We start from the raw sequence: 20,068 nt of genomic DNA on the forward strand, positions 1-20,068 counted from the left end.
TGAAATTAGAGGCAGGAATATCCTTGTTGCTATGAGAAACATCACAGAGGTTACTTTGCAGAAAATAACACTGACCACAGTCGCAAGCAGTTTTTCACAACACAAAAATCCTAAGAAAGCTTTTGATGAATTCATGGTTTAGAGAACCGAGTAACTAAAGAGCAAGGCAAGCCCAGCCAGGCCTCCACGTTCCTTCATAGGTGGGATATTAACGCCTATAGCATGCAAAGGTCACAATGTTCACACTACATGGAGATAAAATCAAGGGGGGTGGGTTTCATTATGAGAAAGGCAAATTTTGCAGCATAAACAAGTTATCACCAGGTTCAAGGTGATGAACTAATTAGTAAACTCATCCGTGAAGATCACAGTTTCTTCCTGAAACTAACCGGGCTATGAGAGGTCGAACAGTGCTCTGCTCGGAAAAACTACAGAACAGACCCTCTTGGGCCAGATTTGCTCAGTGAATGATAGCAGTAGCCATCTTACTCTGGAGCCAACACTCCCCCGCTCACCCCCTTCCCAAAAAAAGACTCATTTTCCTGTCTGGAGGACAAGGCAAGGCTTACAAACAGAGAAGATCCAAAAAGAACTGAGGCACTCTGAGCTTCGCCCTTGTTCCTGCCTCAGGCAGGTAGCATCCTTTCTAGACGATGCTCCCCAGACTAAAGCACAACTCAGAACACCAGCATTAGTTCTATAACCTGTTGTGCCTTCCCATGTCACCAAGGAGAAAACCAGCAGAGCCGTTCAGTTTTCTCCTTGGCCAGATCCCGAGCAGGCAACAGCCCGGCAAAGCAGCAAAGTCCAACAGCAGCATCTCAACTGCACGTACACAGCTGCTTGCAAACCAGCCGGGCTGATGCTGCCAGAAACTGCTTGGAGTCCCACGTCCCTTTGGGGAAAAAAAGGGAATGTCTTTAGTTGCTTGTACTCAGGAGGTAACTTCTGAGCTGGCATCGCTGTCGGCGAATGTATTACCGACACCGGTGTGGCTGGGAAAAGGGAAGCGTCATCAGAGAGAAGCAGGAGGTGCCTCTTGGTTCTGTTTTCAACATCCCGGCTTCTGCCAGATGCTGAACCGGAACTTGGAACCATGGAGTTCACGTGTGCCTCGCTGAAAACCAAGTCTTTGTTTCTACCAAATACTTTGGTTCCTGCCTACGTGCTCAAGTCAGAAACTTGAGTCAAGGCTGAGCAGGTTGTCAGGCCCTGACACTGCAGAACCACGTGCCAGCCGTTTGTAATGAAGGGGGCATGTTCGTTAGTGAGCTGCCCCTCCCAGCCCGTGGCAGCATGTCAAGGGGATACGTATGGATGTGTGTGCAGTGATGGCTCCCGGAGACCCCTGGCAGCCTCCGCTGCATGCCTTACCAGTGACCGCACCGCAGCGTTGCCGCCTGGTTATCGGCGGCCGAGGGCATGGCTGTGTCCTGGGATGAAGAGCCGGGTTCCTCCTGCTGCCTCGGCCCCGGGCCTCCCTGGCGGGGGGCAGGTGTGTAGGGAGGAAGATGGTGAGGGAGGTGGGTGTGTAGGGGGGAAGGAAGATGGGGACGGGGGTGGGTGGGTGGGTGGGCAGGTGGCTAGGGACGTGGGTAGGTGAGCAGAGAGCTCAGGAGAGACGGCTGCGCTCTCAGCACTGCAGGGAAAGCGGCTACGGCAGTGCGAGGGGCCTGGTGCGGCGCAGCACGGGCAGAGCTGCTCCCCGCTCCCGGCTGCGGGCGCTCCCAGCTCTGCGGGGATGGGTCCAGCCCAACAACGCACCCGACAATCCACCCAACAACGCACCCAACAATCGACCCAACAATCCACGCAACAATCGACCCGCGCTCCCCAGCGCCGTGGCAACGGGCGGGTGGCACGCGGCCAGGCCCCACCCCCTTTCCCGGCCGGGACCCGCCCCCTTCCCTTCCACGGCCAGGCTCCGCCCCGCCGATGCACTCGGCCCCGCCCCACTGCTCCTGGCGGTGCTTCAGCCCTGCCCCCGGGCCAGCCCGGCCGGCGGCTGCGCAATGCGGTTCCGCGCTCTCCTCATTGCGGCTGGGGCAGGGCACGAGGGCTCTTACGCGCTCTCCTTTTTGTCCTGGATCTCTGCCCTTGCAGGTGGAAGAACAAGGATGTGTACGCAACAGCGATCCACAGCTTGAGGGTGCGTGAGCTGCAGACTCCGGCGTGCATGACTGCAGTGCGTGGTGGCCTTGGGTCCATCATTCCCCTGCAGCTCCAGACTATGCTGAGCCCTCTAGAGATGGAGCTGAGGACGTGCGGGCTTCCCTACATTAAATGGAGTTCCTCGAGGTGAGGAGAACTGCAAACCTGAAGATCAAATGTGAGGAAGAGAGAAAAGCCTACACAAGTGTGTATATTCTTGTTCTGTCAGCGAATGGTGAAAAAAAAATCAACGTGTGCGCAACAGTTGTAGAGCTAGTTGTTGGCATCCAGAGCCTGCAGCTCCTGCGCTTAGGAAAGCTGTGTTATTACCTGTCTGTCGCGTATTGCCCTTTCCAAGAGCCGGATACATGTCAGAAGAATATTTACTCTTGAATCTTGTCCATTTCCTGGTAGAAGCGTATCTGTAGCTGAGAAATGACTCGGAGTAAGCGCAAACACACGCGGAGCTGACGGAGACCAAGGGGAAAACTAAGCAGAAGGCGCGGCTGGGAGCCGCTTTGTTCCCGTCTGGGATGCGTGTTCCCAGGCAAGTGCCACAGGGAAGCGCGAAGGAGGTCGGTGGAAGTTTGTGGCGCTGGTGTTGCTGCCAGCAATGCGCTTGGGGGTTGTTCCTGGCCCGTGGATGGCGCGTTTGGTTTGGGTTTCACGCCCCCGTTCCAAGGCCTCGGCGCCTTGGGTGGACTTGCTCCCAGGGGCCGGAGAGCTGGGAATGCCGGTGTTCTCCAAGGCCGGGAGTATGGCTGTGAGTCAGAAAATGCTGCTAATGTCCGTCTTCTCCTTCCAGAGAGCACGTCCGAGTGGAACATATCTGCGTCTTGGCCCTGAAAGGCGTGCTGCAAAGTTACTTGATACATATTTATTACAATTAATTATTTGTGATTACAAATAACACAGACTTTGTATCGATGCTGTTTATACCTCGCTGTGTAAATGAAGCTTCTTATCCTGCAGAAATGTCACACCGGTAAATACCCTTCACCGGCTGGTTTTCTCAGAGGGATGGTCTGAGCCCTGCAAGAGGAGGAGCTTGGGGGTGGGGGCGGCACTGGCTTTTTGTTTCTTTGGTTGGTTGGGTTTTTTTAATGCCACTAGAATGGAAGTGCTGCAGCGGTTTGCCTGGAGCTCAAATGGCCTTCTAATTAAAGCTTTTTCTAATCATCATCACTTCCTTGTGCTCTAAATCACTTGACCTTGTCTGTAACAGGCTTGTTTGTCAAAGCAGAGATTGGTTTGTGGTTTTTTTTTTTTTTTACAACTATCTATTCATTCAGAATGTAAAATTACACTACACAATGGCAGAACTCTGGAGCTGGGTATTAGTTCTGGCTTGGTGTGTGTCCATCTCGGTACCGTTCGCAGCATTAACCTGTTAAGTGCTCTTGGCCATGGAGTGTAACTTGCATAAAGGAGATTCTTAACATCCCTTGAGATGTATCGTGTCCTTCTTTGGGGCTGGAAAGAATTAACTCCTGGGCTGCTGCAGCTGCGCTGGTGCAGGGGAACGGAGCTGCTGGAAACAACGCTGCAGACTGTCTGGCCTCCCGCAGGTGGGGAGCTCCGGACACCCCTCTGCGGCACACGGCTCCGGGGGGGCCTCACTCCGCTCGAGACTGACTGGCACAAGGGGCTCAAATCTCAGGGGGTCAGAAACACTGCGTCAGGGAGTAATCAAAGAGCCGGCACAGAAACACAGCCCAGGGGGGTTTCAAGGTCACGGTGGGGGCCGCTAGCGTGGGGTGCTACTGGTATAGATCATAGGAGTGAAAACCTGTAGTATACTTGAACACCCTAAAAGTACCTGTATATATCATGATCACTGCCTGTAGCCGCCTATGCCTATAGCCAGCTGTAGCTATAACTGCCTATACCTATCTAAATTTGTAGAAACTCAGTGACATGGCAATATAGGAATTCTCCTGTGCAAAAATAAATAATTTATTTGTAAATGACAATATCTGTAGAAATTCAATGACATGGCAACATAGTAATTTTCTTATGCTAAAAGAAATGACTTCTACTGCATGGAATTAGTCCGCAGAGGGCCGAACGTGGCTTTATCAGTTGCTGGGTCCGCTCCCCTGTGGCTGCGAAGCTGCCTGGCTCCTGGTCATCAGCTAAAGGGAAAGGGAAAAAGAACAAGTGAAAATGCTGTTTGCAAAGAGTCCCTGAGTGGAAGCCACTGATAAGAGCCTCGCTGGTGCAGGAAGGGCTGTAACATCAGCTCACGCCCCTGAACAAAGCGCCGTGAGGAGCAGCAGGGCAGGCGCTGCCCTCTCCTCCCAGCAAGCCCCGCTCAGGATGAGCCCAGCGTGCAGCGAGCCCACAGCACGTCAGCCCTCAGCGCTTCATGCCGCCCGTGCACCAGCAGAGCCCAGCGCTGCCCACCAAGCGCTCCGCAACGGAGGCGTCCTGCAGCGCACCCGACGCGGGGAGCGACGCCACGCGCTCTGCTCTGCTCTGCGCTGGCTGCCTCACCTCTGGATCCGGCGCCTGCAGCTGCATGGAGCAGCCCGTGTGCTGTGTCCTGAGGCTGCTTTCTCCTTCGCTGCTGGTGCTGTCAAGGATGGAGAGGGATGCTTTCAGAGGAAGCCAGCCCACCCACGTCAGCGCTCTCACTGCTAACTGAGCACAGGTCCTTCACACCAGGGAGACTTTGCGGGGGCTGTGAGGAAGCTTCTCCTGAGCCCTGACCCACTTCTTTTGGAGCAGAACCACCAGATTGTACTCAAAGAGCAGAGAGGAAAGCTCAGGTGAGAGCGCTGCCTTGGACAGGGACCAAGGCGCTCTGCGACACTGTCTCCCAGGGACCCTTTTGCCCGTTCTACTTGGCTATAAAAGTCTACCTTTGCTGTTTGACACGCGGATAAGCACCAGCCGCGTTACATGGAGTGACACCCTTTCAGCTGCAAGCACACATGAGGGCACCCAGGTTTGCAGCGCAAGGGGACAAGGCAGAGGACTGAAATGCATTTGTCACTGCCGCCGCTGCTGGGTCGCTGCCGCCTGAAGACGCGAGTGCGCCAGGCTGAGGCTGCGCCCCTGCTCCCAGCAGAGCAAAACTTGTTCCTGCAGCGCCGCCGGCCCCTCACCCTTCGGGGCAGCCCCGGCGCGGCTGCCTGGAACGGAAGGCAGAGGTGTTACCTTGGCTGGCTCGGAGAATATCTCGATGGGCCGGACGTGAAGGGTTCCGAGCGGGAGCACTTGGCAGGCCTCTGAGGGGACGGTGACGCACCTGCACGTTCACAGGCCCCTCTCTTCCTCGCTCTGCCCCTCTTGCCGGCCGCCTTCTTCCTGGCCTTCCCTCGTGAGGTGGGAGCGGGCAGCTGTGCATTCCTGCCGGTTGCCGTTTTCCTTGGTCTCCTCGGCAGCTGGGCCTCTTCTGCAGGAGGTCCAGGCTCCTTCTTCATGCAGCGACCTGTGCGCCAAGGAGAAACATCTCCTCAGATGACACAAACACAGCGCTTCACAGAAACAGTCAATGCAGCCGGAGAGATTCAAGACCATTCAGGTAACAAAAGTAGAGCCAACTGCCATTCCAGCAGCATACAGCTTTGCAACCAAGATCTTTGAGGATACTGAGTTCTAAGGATTTCATCTTTCTTGCATAAAATGGTGGAGGATCGAAGATTTGTAAATTTTGGAGACCAAACAGGGTAACAACATCTACTGAGCTTGGAACACGCCCAGTGTTCCTGCAACGTAAAGGAAAACCGTGCGTGTGTCAGTCTGTGTTTTGCCCATACCTTGGCACTTGCTTCGTGTCCAGGGTGGCTCTGCTGATTCTTGTCTCTGCCTCTTGGCTTTAGGAGGCATGGAGTCCTCAGCTGCTGGGCGCAGCACACAGACGAGCTAAAGCAAAACAGATGTCTGTCTGTTTCCATGACAGTTTATTCAGACTTATCCCCATAAAAGCACTGCAGAGCATCCCCCCTCAGCAAGGTGAAGGTTAGTAGGGAACTGTTTGTTCGGAAGAGGTAGGTATCGTTTGCTGACACGTGCATTTGCTCTTACCCAGAGCTTAGGAAGAATGACTGGCTATCACAGGACCTGAGCAAAACTGGACCTGGCAGCATGAGCCGGTCCTGCTGAACAGAACCACCCCGTAGCTGGGGCCTTGCCGCCAGCCAGCCAACAACCCTACCTGCTCCTGTTCATGCTTGTGCCTCTCACACCTACACATGACCCTGGAAAGCCAGTGCCAAGCATGGGGAAAGCAGCCCTAGAGTCCTGTCAGGGTAGCTCTGATCAGGTTCCTGATATTGGCCTGCTATGAGTGGCATCTTAAAAACCAAATGCAAAGACAAAAATCAGTTTAACAGTGATTTCCAAGTCATGCTGCCCACAGAAGTGCCCCTCTTGGCTATCCTTGTTATAACGTCATGTTTTCCTGCCGGTTAATTGCATCGAGGAATAACAAAAGGAGACGACAGAAACCCACAAAACAAAAATAGGAACTAGAAAGGAAAGCATCCGTTATCTTTGTGAGATAAAGTCGTCTTCCACCAGCCAGCTGCCATAGGAGGTGGATGGGACTTGTCCTTCCTGTCAGCACGACCATTTAACACGTGGTAAGCTATGAAATTTTGTCAGATCTCATTTCTATTCATACTGACTTTACTATCACCTAGGACAGGAAAGGCCCAGAAGAACCAACCAGCAAAACACAACGTCACTAGTTAGGACTGTAAGAATGCAAAAGAGCCGTGAAAGAGAAAATGAGCGAGCGTAGCGTTTTCCTAGCTTCTCTGTCCTAGCAGCGAAGCCCAGAGGACTGCCTCTTCCGCGGGCACCCCCCTCCCCGACTCTGCTCTTTAGGTGTACGGAAGCATTAAAGCACCAAGCGGTCTAGTTGGTACCTGTCCAGTGTTCTTGAACAGCAGTAACAGCTTCAGCAGCACCAAGACCTGGTGTTCTCTCCATAGCAGAAATACCAGGCAGCAATATCGAGAAGCGTCTGAATCCCCTGCTGAGCGCTGTGCGGCACTCAGCACTTCATAAACCCACCGCTCCTCGCTTAGCCTGAGCTCCCGATAGATTCACGTCCTTAACCTTTCTCTCTCTCTCTCTCTTCACATCTACCCTGCGAGACATTCCTCCATCTCCTAGATGGACAGCCTGCGTTGCCTCCTTCCCCTCTTACCTACACAGGTTACACGCCTCTGCTCCTCTCCCACCTGAGCTGTGAGCCACACATGCTGGTTTTAACATCACTCGGATGTGCAAGGCAAACATTTCTGTTGCGCAACTCCAGGGCCTTTAGTTTAGTTTGCGTTACAAGAGCTTTCAAAATCATTATTTGTCAGTAGGTAATACAAGAAAATACTAAACCTCGTGATCCATCCGCTCGTAGATAGGGTACCGCAAGCCACAACTTTGACACGGCAGGGTGACGGGCTCATCATCTGCAAAGCAAAGCAGAGTTACATCCCCTACCAGAGAGAAGTCTGGCGCAGTTGGATCCCTACGCAACAGGCTGCTGTTCTGTGTCACAGGACGGCAACCTGAGCACACGTTAAGGCAACAGTTACTCTAGTCACACTTGCTGAATTCATTCCACATCAGCAAATCCACGCCATCCAGCGTGAGAGTAGTGTTTTGGGGTCCAAGATAGAGCCAGCGGTCTGCTAAAAAAGCCCACGACTGCCTCCAATAAATCCTTTAGCACCATTTCTCCTTCCACAACCAGCTGATGCTTCATGTCTGCCCCGCTGATAATAGTCTCAGCGATGTCCGGGACGTCACTGCAGAGATGCGCAGTGCTACAGACGTGACCCCACATCCAGATCTTACCTACCCTGCTGCTTAACCGAGGAGGAGCGCAGCTGCCGCACAACCCCAGGCAGAATGTGCCGCGAGCAAACAACTCCCGCTTTCATTGCGAAGCTCGATACTTTGAGACAAAAGAATCGGCAGTGGCCTGGGCTCTCGCCCCAGGGACCTCAGCAGTCCTCTGTGTAGCTGGCTTATACCTTTGCAGTTCTGTTCCACGGGAAAATCAGCCCACTCCCAGTGGCTCTGGAGCTGTCATTACCCAGTGTTTTCCCAGAAAGAGTTACAAACCCTTACGCTTGGATCGGCTGCCAAATGTCCCATATGAAGCTGGTTATTACTCATCTCTGCACCTCACCTCGCTTCTGATTTCTTTGTGCTGCTGAAACATTGCTTCTGCTAATGTCCTTAAGGGGTGTCCCCTACACAGCTGCTATAAATCTGCTTTTCTAGCCCCTTGGGCATTCCCCACAGTGGCCCAGCACAGTTACCTGTTCCTGATTCTCTTCCACTGTGCCGGAGGTCTTGCAAATGTGCATCCTCATCCTCAAAGTCAGACGGTGCACTTCCTCGGGTTTGTACCCCCACTAGCCCGCAGACCCGAGGATGTTCTTTCAGGTCTCGCACCAGTATGTAGCGGTGGCAGTTTTCGCATTCCTCCGTCCGTGTGCTGCAGTAAAGTTCATGGTCAACCATGGCTCTCAAAGGCAGCTGTATTTCGCAGTAAGGGCAGAGGACAAGTCGCAGAAGGCACACAAACGCCTGGAAAATAGAACGAGGGATTATTCTTCACATATGGAAGAGCGAGGCAAAGGTGGAGGGAGGTTCCCCGTTTGCTGAAGAGCTGAGCGGTCCATTCTTTCTTTAGCCAGATCTAAAGCTACGCTGAAGGATAGCCTGGAGTAAGATAGCACGTGAGAAATGTGAAGACCAGCAGGCTGTGTAACCTGTGTAGTCATAAACACGCCAGCTGAAGCACTCCGAAGACTCAGGACATTCCTTTAAAACCTGTCATACTTGGACAGCAGATTCCTTCCCACTGTGCTTCTTGAAGATAGCTTTCAGGGACAGTCTCAAAACCCAGTCCTGATCCCATTGCACTGGGCACTGCTAAGAAAACTTCTCCGTGTGTGTTCTGCGAGGGAACAGATTTACAGCTCACTTACTACTCGGCAAGAATTGCTTGCCTATGTCCTTCACCCGCGACTGAATGACAGGTAAGTTGCCCTTCCAGAGGGGTTACAGAGAGATGAAAGCCCTGTTAGAATAGCAGATGCTGCAAGAATACGTCATCATTTGCTTTACAGGCAAAACTAGAACCACTACGCACAAACGTGCAGGATGAAGTGCTTCCAGGGGTTTGACCTGGTCATATCTTCACCGTTTGAAAATCCTTTGTTTGTCAGCAATAAGCAGACTTAGGTGGCACTTGCAGAGCTGTCTGCAAGGGGGGGCCATAGGAAGGGAAGGGGCTGACATTGATTACAAGATTGCCTGTGACGGCAGCCAACTGGAGTCAGAAATTGAAAAAACCCCTGTTGATTTTACAAACTCTTTTCAAAGTCTGTTGGACATCATGACTTATTAAAATGCACATGACCACTGCAGCAGTCAGAAATGCGTCATGTGAAAGGACCGGAAGAAGTGGAGTTCATCATATTCGGTGTTTCTGAAACAGCGCACCATTTTTCATCCTCATCACTAACAAGGACAAAATCACCAATTATCGCAGATAACCCTTGGATATGAAGACTTGAGCAGGCTCCACTGCTTGAAGGCAGTTTCCAACCACCTTCTCTCAGAGGGTGTGAATTTAGGGCTCGATAAAAAGGGTGCCTCAATCACAATTTGGAGTCCGGCTCCTGGCTGACAGAAAGGCTCTGGAATCGGTGCTTGGAAATGCCATCGAGTAGCTTCAAAACATCTCCTAACATCAACAGATGTTCACCAACCTTGTGGTCCTCCAAGTGTTGTTTTTCCATCTTCATCCCACACTCGCAGGTAACCTACAATAAACAGACCTCATGAGATTAATTGCCACAGAGGACAGCAGTTTTAGAGGAGGAATGCGTTTCTCACCTCCACGTGCTCAGATGCAAAATGGTTCTTCATTTCCGAAATCGGGATGTAAACCTCGCAGTACTGGCACGCTGCAAGAAATCTGCTGCAGTGGACTTCATGAATCGTGAAATTAGAGGCAGGAATATCCTTGTTGCTATGAGAAACATCACAGAGGTTACTTTGCAGAAAATAACACTGACCACAGTCGCAAGCAGTTTTTCACAACACAAAAATCCTAAGAAAGCTTTTGATGAATTCATGGTTTAGAGAACCGAGTAACTAAAGAGCAAGGCAAGCCCAGCCAGGCCTCCACGTTCCTTCATAGGTGGGATATTAACGCCTATAGCATGCAAAGGTCACAATGTTCACACTACATGGAGATAAAATCAAGGGGGGTGGGTTTCATTATGAGAAAGGCAAATTTTGCAGCATAAACAAGTTATCACCAGGTTCAAGGTGATGAACTAATTAGTAAACTCATCCGTGAAGATCACAGTTTCTTCCTGAAACTAACCGGGCTATGAGAGGTCGAACAGTGCTCTGCTCGGAAAAACTACAGAACAGACCCTCTTGGGCCAGATTTGCTCAGTGAATGATAGCAGTAGCCATCTTACTCTGGAGCCAACACTCCCCCGCTCACCCCCTTCCCAAAAAAAGACTCATTTTCCTGTCTGGAGGACAAGGCAAGGCTTACAAACAGAGAAGATCCAAAAAGAACTGAGGCACTCTGAGCTTCGCCCTTGTTCCTGCCTCAGGCAGGTAGCATCCTTTCTAGACGATGCTCCCCAGACTAAAGCACAACTCAGAACACCAGCATTAGTTCTATAACCTGTTGTGCCTTCCCATGTCACCAAGGAGAAAACCAGCAGAGCCGTTCAGTTTTCTCCTTGGCCAGATCCCGAGCAGGCAACAGCCCGGCAAAGCAGCAAAGTCCAACAGCAGCATCTCAACTGCACGTACACAGCTGCTTGCAAACCAGCCGGGCTGATGCTGCCAGAAACTGCTTGGAGTCCCACGTCCCTTTGGGGAAAAAAAGGGAATGTCTTTAGTTGCTTGTACTCAGGAGGTAACTTCTGAGCTGGCATCGCTGTCGGCGAATGTATTACCGACACCGGTGTGGCTGGGAAAAGGGAAGCGTCATCAGAGAGAAGCAGGAGGTGCCTCTTGGTTCTGTTTTCAACATCCCGGCTTCTGCCAGATGCTGAACCGGAACTTGGAACCATGGAGTTCACGTGTGCCTCGCTGAAAACCAAGTCTTTGTTTCTACCAAATACTTTGGTTCCTGCCTACGTGCTCAAGTCAGAAACTTGAGTCAAGGCTGAGCAGGTTGTCAGGCCCTGACACTGCAGAACCACGTGCCAGCCGTTTGTAATGAAGGGGGCATGTTCGTTAGTGAGCTGCCCCTCCCAGCCCGTGGCAGCATGTCAAGGGGATACGTATGGATGTGTGTGCAGTGATGGCTCCCGGAGACCCCTGGCAGCCTCCGCTGCATGCCTTACCAGTGACCGCACCGCAGCGTTGCCGCCTGGTTATCGGCGGCCGAGGGCATGGCTGTGTCCTGGGATGAAGAGCCGGGTTCCTCCTGCTGCCTCGGCCCCGGGCCTCCCTGGCGGGGGGCAGGTGTGTAGGGAGGAAGATGGTGAGGGAGGTGGGTGTGTAGGGGGGAAGGAAGATGGGGACGGGGGTGGGTGGGTGGGTGGGCAGGTGGCTAGGGACGTGGGTAGGTGAGCAGAGAGCTCAGGAGAGACGGCTGCGCTCTCAGCACTGCAGGGAAAGCGGCTACGGCAGTGCGAGGGGCCTGGTGCGGCGCAGCACGGGCAGAGCTGCTCCCCGCTCCCGGCTGCGGGCGCTCCCAGCTCTGCGGGGATGGGTCCAGCCCAACAACGCACCCGACAATCCACCCAACAACGCACCCAACAATCGACCCAACAATCCACGCAACAATCGACCCGCGCTCCCCAGCGCCGTGGCAACGGGCGGTGGCACGCGGCCAGGCCCCACCCCCTTTCCCGGCCGGGACCCGCCCCCTTCCCTTCCACGGCCAGGCTCCGCCCCGCCGATGCACTCGGCCCCGCCCCACTGCTCCTGGCGGTGCTTCAGCCCTGCCCCCGGGCCAGCCCGGCCGGCGGCTGCGCAATGCGGTTCCGCGCTCTCCTCATTGCGGCTGGGGCAGGGCACGAGGGCTCTTACGCGCTCTCCTTTTTGTCCTGGATCTCTGCCCTTGCAGGTGGAAGAACAAGGATGTGTACGCAACAGCGATCCACAGCTTGAGGGTGCGTGAGCTGCAGACTCCGGCGTGCATGACTGCAGTGCGTGCTGGCCTTGGGTCCATCATTCCCCTGCAGCTCCAGACTATGCTGAGCCCTCTAGAGATGGAGCTGAGGACGTGCGGGCTTCCCTACATTAAATGGAGTTCCTCGAGGTGAGGAGAACTGCAAACCTGAAGATCAAATGTGAGGAAGAGAGAAAAGCCTACACAAGTGTGTATATTCTTGTTCTGTCAGCGAATGGTGAAAAAAAAAATCAACGTGTGCGCAACAGTTGTAGAGCTAGTTGTTGGCATCCAGAGCCTGCAGCTCCTGCGCTTAGGAAAGCTGTGTTATTACCTGTCTGTCGCGTATTGCCCTTTCCAAGAGCCAGATACATGTCAGAAGAATATTTACTCTTGAATCTTGTCCATTTCCTGGTAGAAGCGTATCTGTAGCTGAGAAATGACTCGGAGTAAGCGCAAACACACGCGGAGCTGACGGAGACCAAGGGGAAAACTAAGCAGAAGGCGCGGCTGGGAGCCGCTTTGTTCCCGTCTGGGATGCGTGTTCCCAGGCAAGTGCCACAGGGAAGCGCGAAGGAGGTCGGTGGAAGTTTGTGGCACTGGTGTTGCTGCCAGCAATGCGCTTGGGGGTTGTTCCTGGCCCGTGGATGGCGCGTTTGGTTTGGGTTTCACGCCCCCGTTCCAAGGCCTCGGCGCCTTGGGTGGACTTGCTCCCAGGGGCCGGAGAGCTGGGAATGCCGGTGTTCTCCAAGGCCAGGAGTACGGCTGTGAGTCAGAAAATGCTGCTAATGTCCGTCTTCTCCTTCCAGAGAGCACGTCCGAGTGGAACATATCTGCGTCTTGGCCCTGAAAGGCGTGCTGCAAAGTTACTTGATACATATTTATTACAATTAATTATTTGTGATTACAAATAACACAGACTTTGTATCGATGCTGTTTATACCTCGCTGTGTAAATGAAGCTTCTTATCCTGCAGAAATGTCACACCGGTAAATACCCTTCACCGGCTGGTTTTCTCAGAGGGATGGTCTGAGCCCTGCAAGAGGAGGAGCTTGGGGGTGGGGGCGGCACTGGCTTTTTGTTTCTTTGGTTGGTTGGGTTTTTTTAATGCCACTAGAATGGAAGTGCTGCAGCGGTTTGCCTGGAGCTCAAATGGCCTTCTAATTAAAGCTTTTTCTAATCATCATCACTTCCTTGTGCTCTAAATCACTTGACCTTGTCTGTAACAGGCTTGTTTGTCAAAGCAGAGATTGGTTTGTGATTTTTTTTTTTTTTTTTTACAACTATCTATTCATTCAGAATGTAAAATTACACTACACAATGGCAGAACTCTGGAGCTGGGTATTAGTTCTGGCTTGGTGTGTGTCCATCTTGGTACCGTTCGCAGCATTAACCTGTTAAGTGCTCTTGGCCATGGAGTGTAACTTGCATAAAGGAGATTCTTAACATCCCTTGAGATGTATCGTGTCCTTCTTTGGGGCTGGAAAGAATTAACTCCTGGGCTGCTGCAGCTGCGCTGGTGCAGGGGAACGGAGCTGCTGGAAACAACGCTGCAGACTGTCTGGCCTCCCGCAGGTGGGGAGCTCCGGACACCCCTCTGCGGCACACGGCTCCGGGGGGGCCTCACTCCGCTCGAGACTGACTGGCACAAGGGGCTCAAATCTCAGGGGGTCAGAAACACTGCGTCAGGGAGTAATCAAAGAGCCGGCACAGAAACACAGCCCAGGGGGGTTTCAAGGTCACGGTGGGGGCCGCTAGCGTGGGGTGCTACTGGTATAGATCATAGGAGTGAAAACCTGTAGTATACTTGAACACCCTAAAAGTACCTGTATATATCGTGATCACTGCCTGTAGCCGCCTATGCCTATAGCCAGCTGTAGCTATAACTGCCTATACCTATCTAAATTTGTAGAAACTCAGTGACGTGGCAATATAGGAATTCTCCTGTGCAAAAATAAATAATTTATTTGTAAATGACAATATCTGTAGAAATTCAATGACATGGCAACATAGTAATTTTCTTATGCTAAAAGAAATGACTTCTACTGCATGGAATTAGTCCGCAGAGGGCCGAACGTGGCTTTATCAGTTGCTGGGTCCGTTCCCCTGTGGCTGCGAAGCTGCCTGGCTCCTGGTCATCAGCTAAAGGGAAAGGGAAAAAGAACAAGTGAAAATGCTGTTTGCAAAGAGTCCCTGAGTGGAAGCCACTGATAAGAGCCTCGCTGGTGCAGGAAGGGCTGTAACATCAGCTCACGCCCCTGAACAAAGCGCCGTGAGGAGCAGCAGGGCAGGCGCTGCCCTCTCCTCCCAGCAAGCCCCGCTCAGGATGAGCCCAGCGTGCAGCGAGCCCACAGCACGTCAGCCCTCAGCGCTTCATGCCGCCCGTGCACCAGCAGAGCCCAGCGCTGCCCACCAAGCGCTCCGCAACGGAGGTGTCCTGCAGCGCACCCGACGCGGGAGCGACGCCACGCGCTCTGCTCTGCTCTGCGCTGGCTGCCTCACCTCTGGATCCGGCGCCTGCAGCTGCATGGAGCAGCCCGTGTGCTGTGTCCTGAGGCTGCTTTCTCCTTCGCTGCTGGTGCTGTCAAGGATGGAGAGGGATGCTTTCAGAGGAAGCCAGCCCACCCACGTCAGCGCTCTCACTGCTAACTGAGCACAGGTCCTTCACACCAGGGAGACTTTGCGGGGGCTGTGAGGAAGCTTCTCCTGAGCCCTGACCCACTTCTTTTGGAGCAGAACCACCAGATTGTACTCAAAGAGCAGAGAGGAAAGCTCAGGTGAGGGCGCTGCCTTGGACAGGGACCAAGGCGCTCTGCGACACTGTCTCCCAGGGACCCTTTTGCCCGTTCTACTTGGCTATAAAAGTCTACCTTTGCTGTTTGACACGCGGATAAGCACCAGCCGCGTTACATGGAGCGACACCCTTTCAGCTGCAAGCACACATGAGGGCACCCAGGTTTGCAGCGCAAGGGGACAAGGCAGAGGACTGAAATGCATTTGTCACTGCCGCCGCTGCTGGGTCGCTGCCGCCTGAAGACGCGAGTGCGCCAGGCTGAGGCTGCGCCCCTGCTCCCAGCAGAGCAAAACTTGTTCCCGCAGCGCCGCCGGCCCCTCACCCTTCGGGGCAGCCCCGGCGCGGCTGCCTGGAACGGAAGGCAGAGGTGTTACCTTGGCTGGCTCGGAGAATATCTTGATGGGCCGGACGTGAAGGGTTCCGAGCGGGAGCACTTGGCAGGCCTCTGAGGGGATGGTGACGCACCTGCACGTTCACAGGCCCCTCTCTTCCTCGCTCTGCCCCTCTTGCCGGCCGCCTTCTTCCTGGCCTTCCCTCGTGAGGTGGGAGCGGGCAGCTGTGCATTCCTGCCGGTTGCCGTTTTCCTTGGTCTCCTCGGCAGCTGGGCCTCTTCTGCAGGAGGTCCAGGCTCCTTCTTCATGCAGCGACCTGTGCGCCAAGGAGAAACATCTCCTCAGATGACACAAACACAGCGCTTCACAGAAACAGTCAATGCAGCCGGAGAGATTCAAGACCATTCAGGTAACAAAAGTAGAGCCAACTGCCATTCCAGCAGCATACAGCTTTGCAACCAAGATCTTTGAGGATACTGAGTTCTAAGGATTTCATCTTTCTTGCATAAAATGGTGGAGGATCGAAGATTTGTAAATTTTGGAGACCAAACAGGGTAACAACATCTACTGAGCTTGGAACACGCCCAGTGTTCCTGCAACGTAAAGGAAAACCGTGCGTGTGTCAGTCTGTGTTTTGCCCATACCTTGGCACTTGCTTCGTGTCCAGGGTGGCTCTGCTGATTCTTGTCTCTGCCTCTTGGCTTTAGGAGGCATGGAGTCCTCAGCTGCTGGGCGCAGCACACAGACGAGCTAAAGCAAAACAGATGTCTGTCTGTTTCCATGACAGTTTATTCAGACTTATCCCCATAAAAGCACTGCAGAGCATCCCCCCTCAGCAAGGTGAAGGTTAGTAGGGAACTGTTTGTTCGGAAGAGGTAGGTATCGTTTGCTGACACGTGCATTTGCTCTTACCCAGAGCTTAGGAAGAATGACTGGCTATCACAGGACCTGAGCAAAACTGGACCTGGCAGCATGAGCCGGTCCTGCTGAACAGAACCACCCCGTAGCTGGGGCCTTGCCGCCAGCCAGCCAACAACCCTACCTGCTCCTGTTCATGCTTGTGCCTCTCACACCTACACATGACCCTGGAAAGCCAGTGCCAAGCATGGGGAAAGCAGCCCTAGAGTCCTGTCAGGGTAGCTCTGATCAGGTTCCTGATATTGGCCTGCTATGAGTGGCATCTTAAAAACCAAATGCAAAGACAAAAATCAGTTTAACAGTGATTTCCAAGTCATGCTGCCCACAGAAGTGCCCCTCTTGGCTATCCTTGTTATAACGTCATGTTTTCCTGCCGGTTAATTGCATCGAGGAATAACAAAAGGAGACGACAGAAACCCACAAAACAAAAATAGGAACTAGAAAGGAAAGCATCCGTTATCTTTGTGAGATAAAGTCGTCTTCCACCAGCCAGCTGCCATAGGAGGTGGATGGGACTTGTCCTTCCTGTCAGCACGACCATTTAACACGTGGTAAGCTATGAAATTTTGTCAGATCTCATTTCTATTCATACTGACTTTACTATCACCTAGGACAGGAAAGGCCCAGAAGAACCAACCAGCAAAACACAACGTCACTAGTTAGGACTGTAAGAATGCAAAAGAGCCGTGAAAGAGAAAATGAGCGAGCGTAGCGTTTTCCTAGCTTCTCTGTCCTAGCAGCGAAGCCCAGAGGACTGCCTCTTCCGCGGGCACCCCCCTCCCCGACTCTGCTCTTTAGGTGTACGGAAGCATTAAAGCACCAAGCGGTCTAGTTGGTACCTGTCCAGTGTTCTTGAACAGCAGTAACAGCTTCAGCAGCACCAAGACCTGGTGTTCTCTCCATAGCAGAAATACCAGGCAGCAATATCGAGAAGCGTCTGAATCCCCTGCTGAGCGCTGTGCGGCACTCAGCACTTCATAAACCCACCGCTCCTCGCTTAGCCTGAGCTCCCGATAGATTCACGTCCTTAACCTTTCTCTCTCTCTCTCTCTTCACATCTACCCTGCGAGACATTCCTCCATCTCCTAGATGGACAGCCTGCGTTGCCTCCTTCCCCTCTTACCTACACAGGTTACACGCCTCTGCTCCTCTCCCACCTGAGCTGTGAGCCACACATGCTGGTTTTAACATCACTCGGATGTGCAAGGCAAACATTTCTGTTGCGCAACTCCAGGGCCTTTAGTTTAGTTTGCGTTACTAGAGCTTTCAAAATCATTATTTGTCAGTAGGTAATACAAGAAAATACTAAACCTCGTGATCCATCCGCTCGTAGATAGGGTACCGCAAGCCACAACTTTGACACGGCAGGGTGACGGGCTCATCATCTGCAAAGCAAAGCAGAGTTACATCCCCTACCAGAGAGAAGTCTGGCGCAGTTGGATCCCTACGCAACAGGCTGCTGTTCTGTGTCACAGGACGGCAACCTGAGCACACGTTAAGGCAACAGTTACTCTAGTCACACTTGCTGAATTCATTCCACATCAGCAAATCCACGCCATCCAGCGTGAGAGTAGTGTTTTGGGGTCCAAGATAGAGCCAGCGGTCTGCTAAAAAAGCCCACGACTGCCTCCAATAAATCCTTTAGCACCATTTCTCCTTCCACAACCAGCTGACGCTTCATGTCTGCCCCGCTGATAATAGTCTCAGCGATGTCCGGGACGTCACTGCAGAGATGCGCAGTGCTACAGACGTGACCCCACATCCAGATCTTACCTACCCTGCTGCTTAACCGAGGAGGAGCGCAGCTGCCGCACAACCCCAGGCAGAATGTGCCGCGAGCAAACAACTCCCGCTTTCATTGCGAAGCTCGATACTTTGAGACAAAAGAACCGGCAGTGGCCTGGGCTCTCGCCCCAGGGACCTCAGCAGTCCTCTGTGTAGCTGGCTTATACCTTTGCAGTTCTGTTCCACGGGAAAATCAGCCCACTCCCAGTGGCTCTGGAGCTGTCATTACCCAGTGTTTTCCCAGAAAGAGTTACAAACCCTTACGCTTGGATCGGCTGCCAAATGTCCCATATGAAGCTGGTTATTACTCATCTCTGCACCTCACCTCGCTTCTGATTTCTTTGTGCTGCTGAAACATTGCTTCTGCTAATGTCCTTAAGGGGTGTCCCCTACACAGCTGCTATAAATCTGCTTTTCTAGCCCCTTGGGCATTCCCCACAGTGGCCCAGCACAGTTACCTGTTCCTGATTCTCTTCCACTGTGCCGGAGGTCTTGCAAATGTGCATCCTCATCCTCAAAGTCAGACGGTGCACTTCCTCGGGTTTGTACCCCCACTAGCCCGCAGACCCGAGGATGTTCTTTCAGGTCTCGCACCAGTATGTAGCGGTGGCAGTTTTCGCATTCCTCCGTCCGTGTGCTGCAGTAAAGTTCATGGTCAACCATGGCTCTCAAAGGCAGCTGTATTTCGCAGTAAGGGCAGAGGACAAGTCGCAGAAGGCACACAAACGCCTGGAAAATAGAACGAGGGATTATTCTTCACATATGGAAGAGCGAGGCAAAGGTGGAGGGAGGTTCCCCGTTTGCTGAAGAGCTGAGCGGTCCATTCTTTCTTTAGCCAGATCTAAAGCTACGCTGAAGGATAGCCTGGAGTAAGATAGCACGTGAGAAATGTGAAGACCAGCAGGCTGTGTAACCTGTGTAGTCATAAACACGCCAGCTGAAGCACTCCGAAGACTCAGGACATTCCTTTAAAACCTGTCATACTTGGACAGCAGATTCCTTCCCACTGTGCTTCTTGAAGATAGCTTTCAGGGACAGTCTCAAAACCCAGTCCTGATCCCATTGCTCACTTACTACTCGGCAAGAATTGCTTGCCTATGTCCTTCACCCGCGACTGAATGACAGGTAAGTTGCCCTTCCAGAGGGGTTACAGAGAGATGAAAGCCCTGTTAGAATAGCAGATGCTGCAAGAATACGTCATCATTTGCTTTACAGGCAAAACTAGAACCACTACGCACAAACGTGCAGGATGAAGTGCTTCCAGGGGTTTGACCTGGTCATATCTTCACCGTTTGAAAATCCTTTGTTTGTCAGCAATAAGCAGACTTAGGTGGCACTTGCAGAGCTGTCTGCAAGGGGGGGCCATAGGAAGGGAAGGGGCTGACATTGATTACAAGATTGCCTGTGACGGCAGCCAACTGGAGTCAGAAATTGAAAAAACCCCTGTTGATTTTACAAACTCTTTTCAAAGTCTGTTGGACATCATGACTTATTAAAATGCACATGACCACTGCAGCAGTCAGAAATGCGTCATGTGAAAGGACCGGAAGAAGTGGAGTTCATCATATTCGGTGTTTCTGAAACAGCGCACCATTTTTCATCCTCATCACTAACAAGGACAAAATCACCAATTATCGCAGATAACCCTTGGATATGAAGACTTGAGCAGGCTCCACTGCTTGAAGGCAGTTTCCAACCACCTTCTCTCAGAGGGTGTGAATTTAGGGCTCGATAAAAAGGGTGCCTCAATCACAATTTGGAGTCCGGCTCCTGGCTGACAGAAAGGCTCTGGAATTGGTGCTTGGAAATGCCATCGAGTAGCTTCAAAACATCTCCTAACATCAATAGATGTTCACCAACCTTGTGGTCCTCCAAGTGTTGTTTTTCCATCTTCATCCCACACTCGCAGGTAACCTACAATAAACAGACCTCATGAGATTAATTGCCACAGAGGACAGCAGTTTT

General features: G+C 52.6%; 2 protein-coding genes across 2 annotated transcripts; both read right to left on the reverse strand.

The window, feature by feature from the left end:
• Positions 1-4,509: 4,509 nt before the first annotated feature.
• LOC130141603 (uncharacterized) lies at positions 4,510-11,551 on the reverse strand. The gene is made up of 8 exons (XM_056322633.1): positions 11,502-11,551; positions 10,021-10,156; positions 9,894-9,947; positions 8,433-8,703; positions 7,501-7,574; positions 5,916-6,021; positions 5,314-5,587; positions 4,510-4,726 (listed from the first exon to the last, which is right to left on the reverse strand). The coding sequence occupies exons 1-8, from the start codon at positions 11,549-11,551 to the stop codon at positions 4,510-4,512; spliced, it is 1,182 nt and encodes a 393-aa protein (XP_056178608.1).
• Positions 11,552-15,438: 3,887 nt separating this feature from the next.
• On the reverse strand, positions 15,439-20,041 carry LOC130141654 (TRAF-type zinc finger domain-containing protein 1-like). The gene is made up of 5 exons (XM_056322711.1): positions 19,964-20,041; positions 18,562-18,832; positions 17,630-17,703; positions 16,045-16,150; positions 15,439-15,716 (listed from the first exon to the last, which is right to left on the reverse strand). Exons 1-5 carry the CDS (start codon positions 19,997-19,999, stop codon positions 15,439-15,441), a joined length of 765 nt encoding a protein of 254 aa, XP_056178686.1. The 5' UTR covers positions 20,000-20,041.
• Between the last annotated feature and the right edge of the window lie 27 nt (positions 20,042-20,068).

This window comes from Falco biarmicus, chromosome 1 (genome assembly GCF_023638135.1).
Source record: "Falco biarmicus isolate bFalBia1 chromosome 1, bFalBia1.pri, whole genome shotgun sequence".
Classification (NCBI taxonomy): Eukaryota; Metazoa; Chordata; class Aves; order Falconiformes; family Falconidae; genus Falco; species Falco biarmicus.

Excerpts from the sequence above, each read along its gene's own strand:
- LOC130141603 (XM_056322633.1), bottom strand. The coding sequence starts at position 11,551 with ATGCCCTCGGCCGCCGATAACCAGGCGGCAACGCTGCGGTGCGGTCAC. Across the intron at positions 9,948-10,020 it reads TTGCATCTGAGCACGTGGAG|GTTACCTGCGAGTGTGGGAT; the intron begins GTGAGAAACGCA and ends TGTTTATTGTAG. Across the intron at positions 4,727-5,313 it reads TATTCTCCGAGCCAGCCAAG|CACCAGCAGCGAAGGAGAAA; the intron begins GTAACACCTCTG and ends CATCCTTGACAG.
- LOC130141654 (XM_056322711.1), bottom strand. The coding sequence starts at position 19,999 with ATGAAGATGGAAAAACAACACTTGGAGGACCACAAG. Across the intron at positions 17,704-18,561 it reads TGGAAGAGAATCAGGAACAG|ATGATGAGCCCGTCACCCTG; the intron begins GTAACTGTGCTG and ends TTTGCTTTGCAG. Across the intron at positions 15,717-16,044 it reads GACACGAAGCAAGTGCCAAG|GTCGCTGCATGAAGAAGGAG; the intron begins GTATGGGCAAAA and ends CTTGGCGCACAG.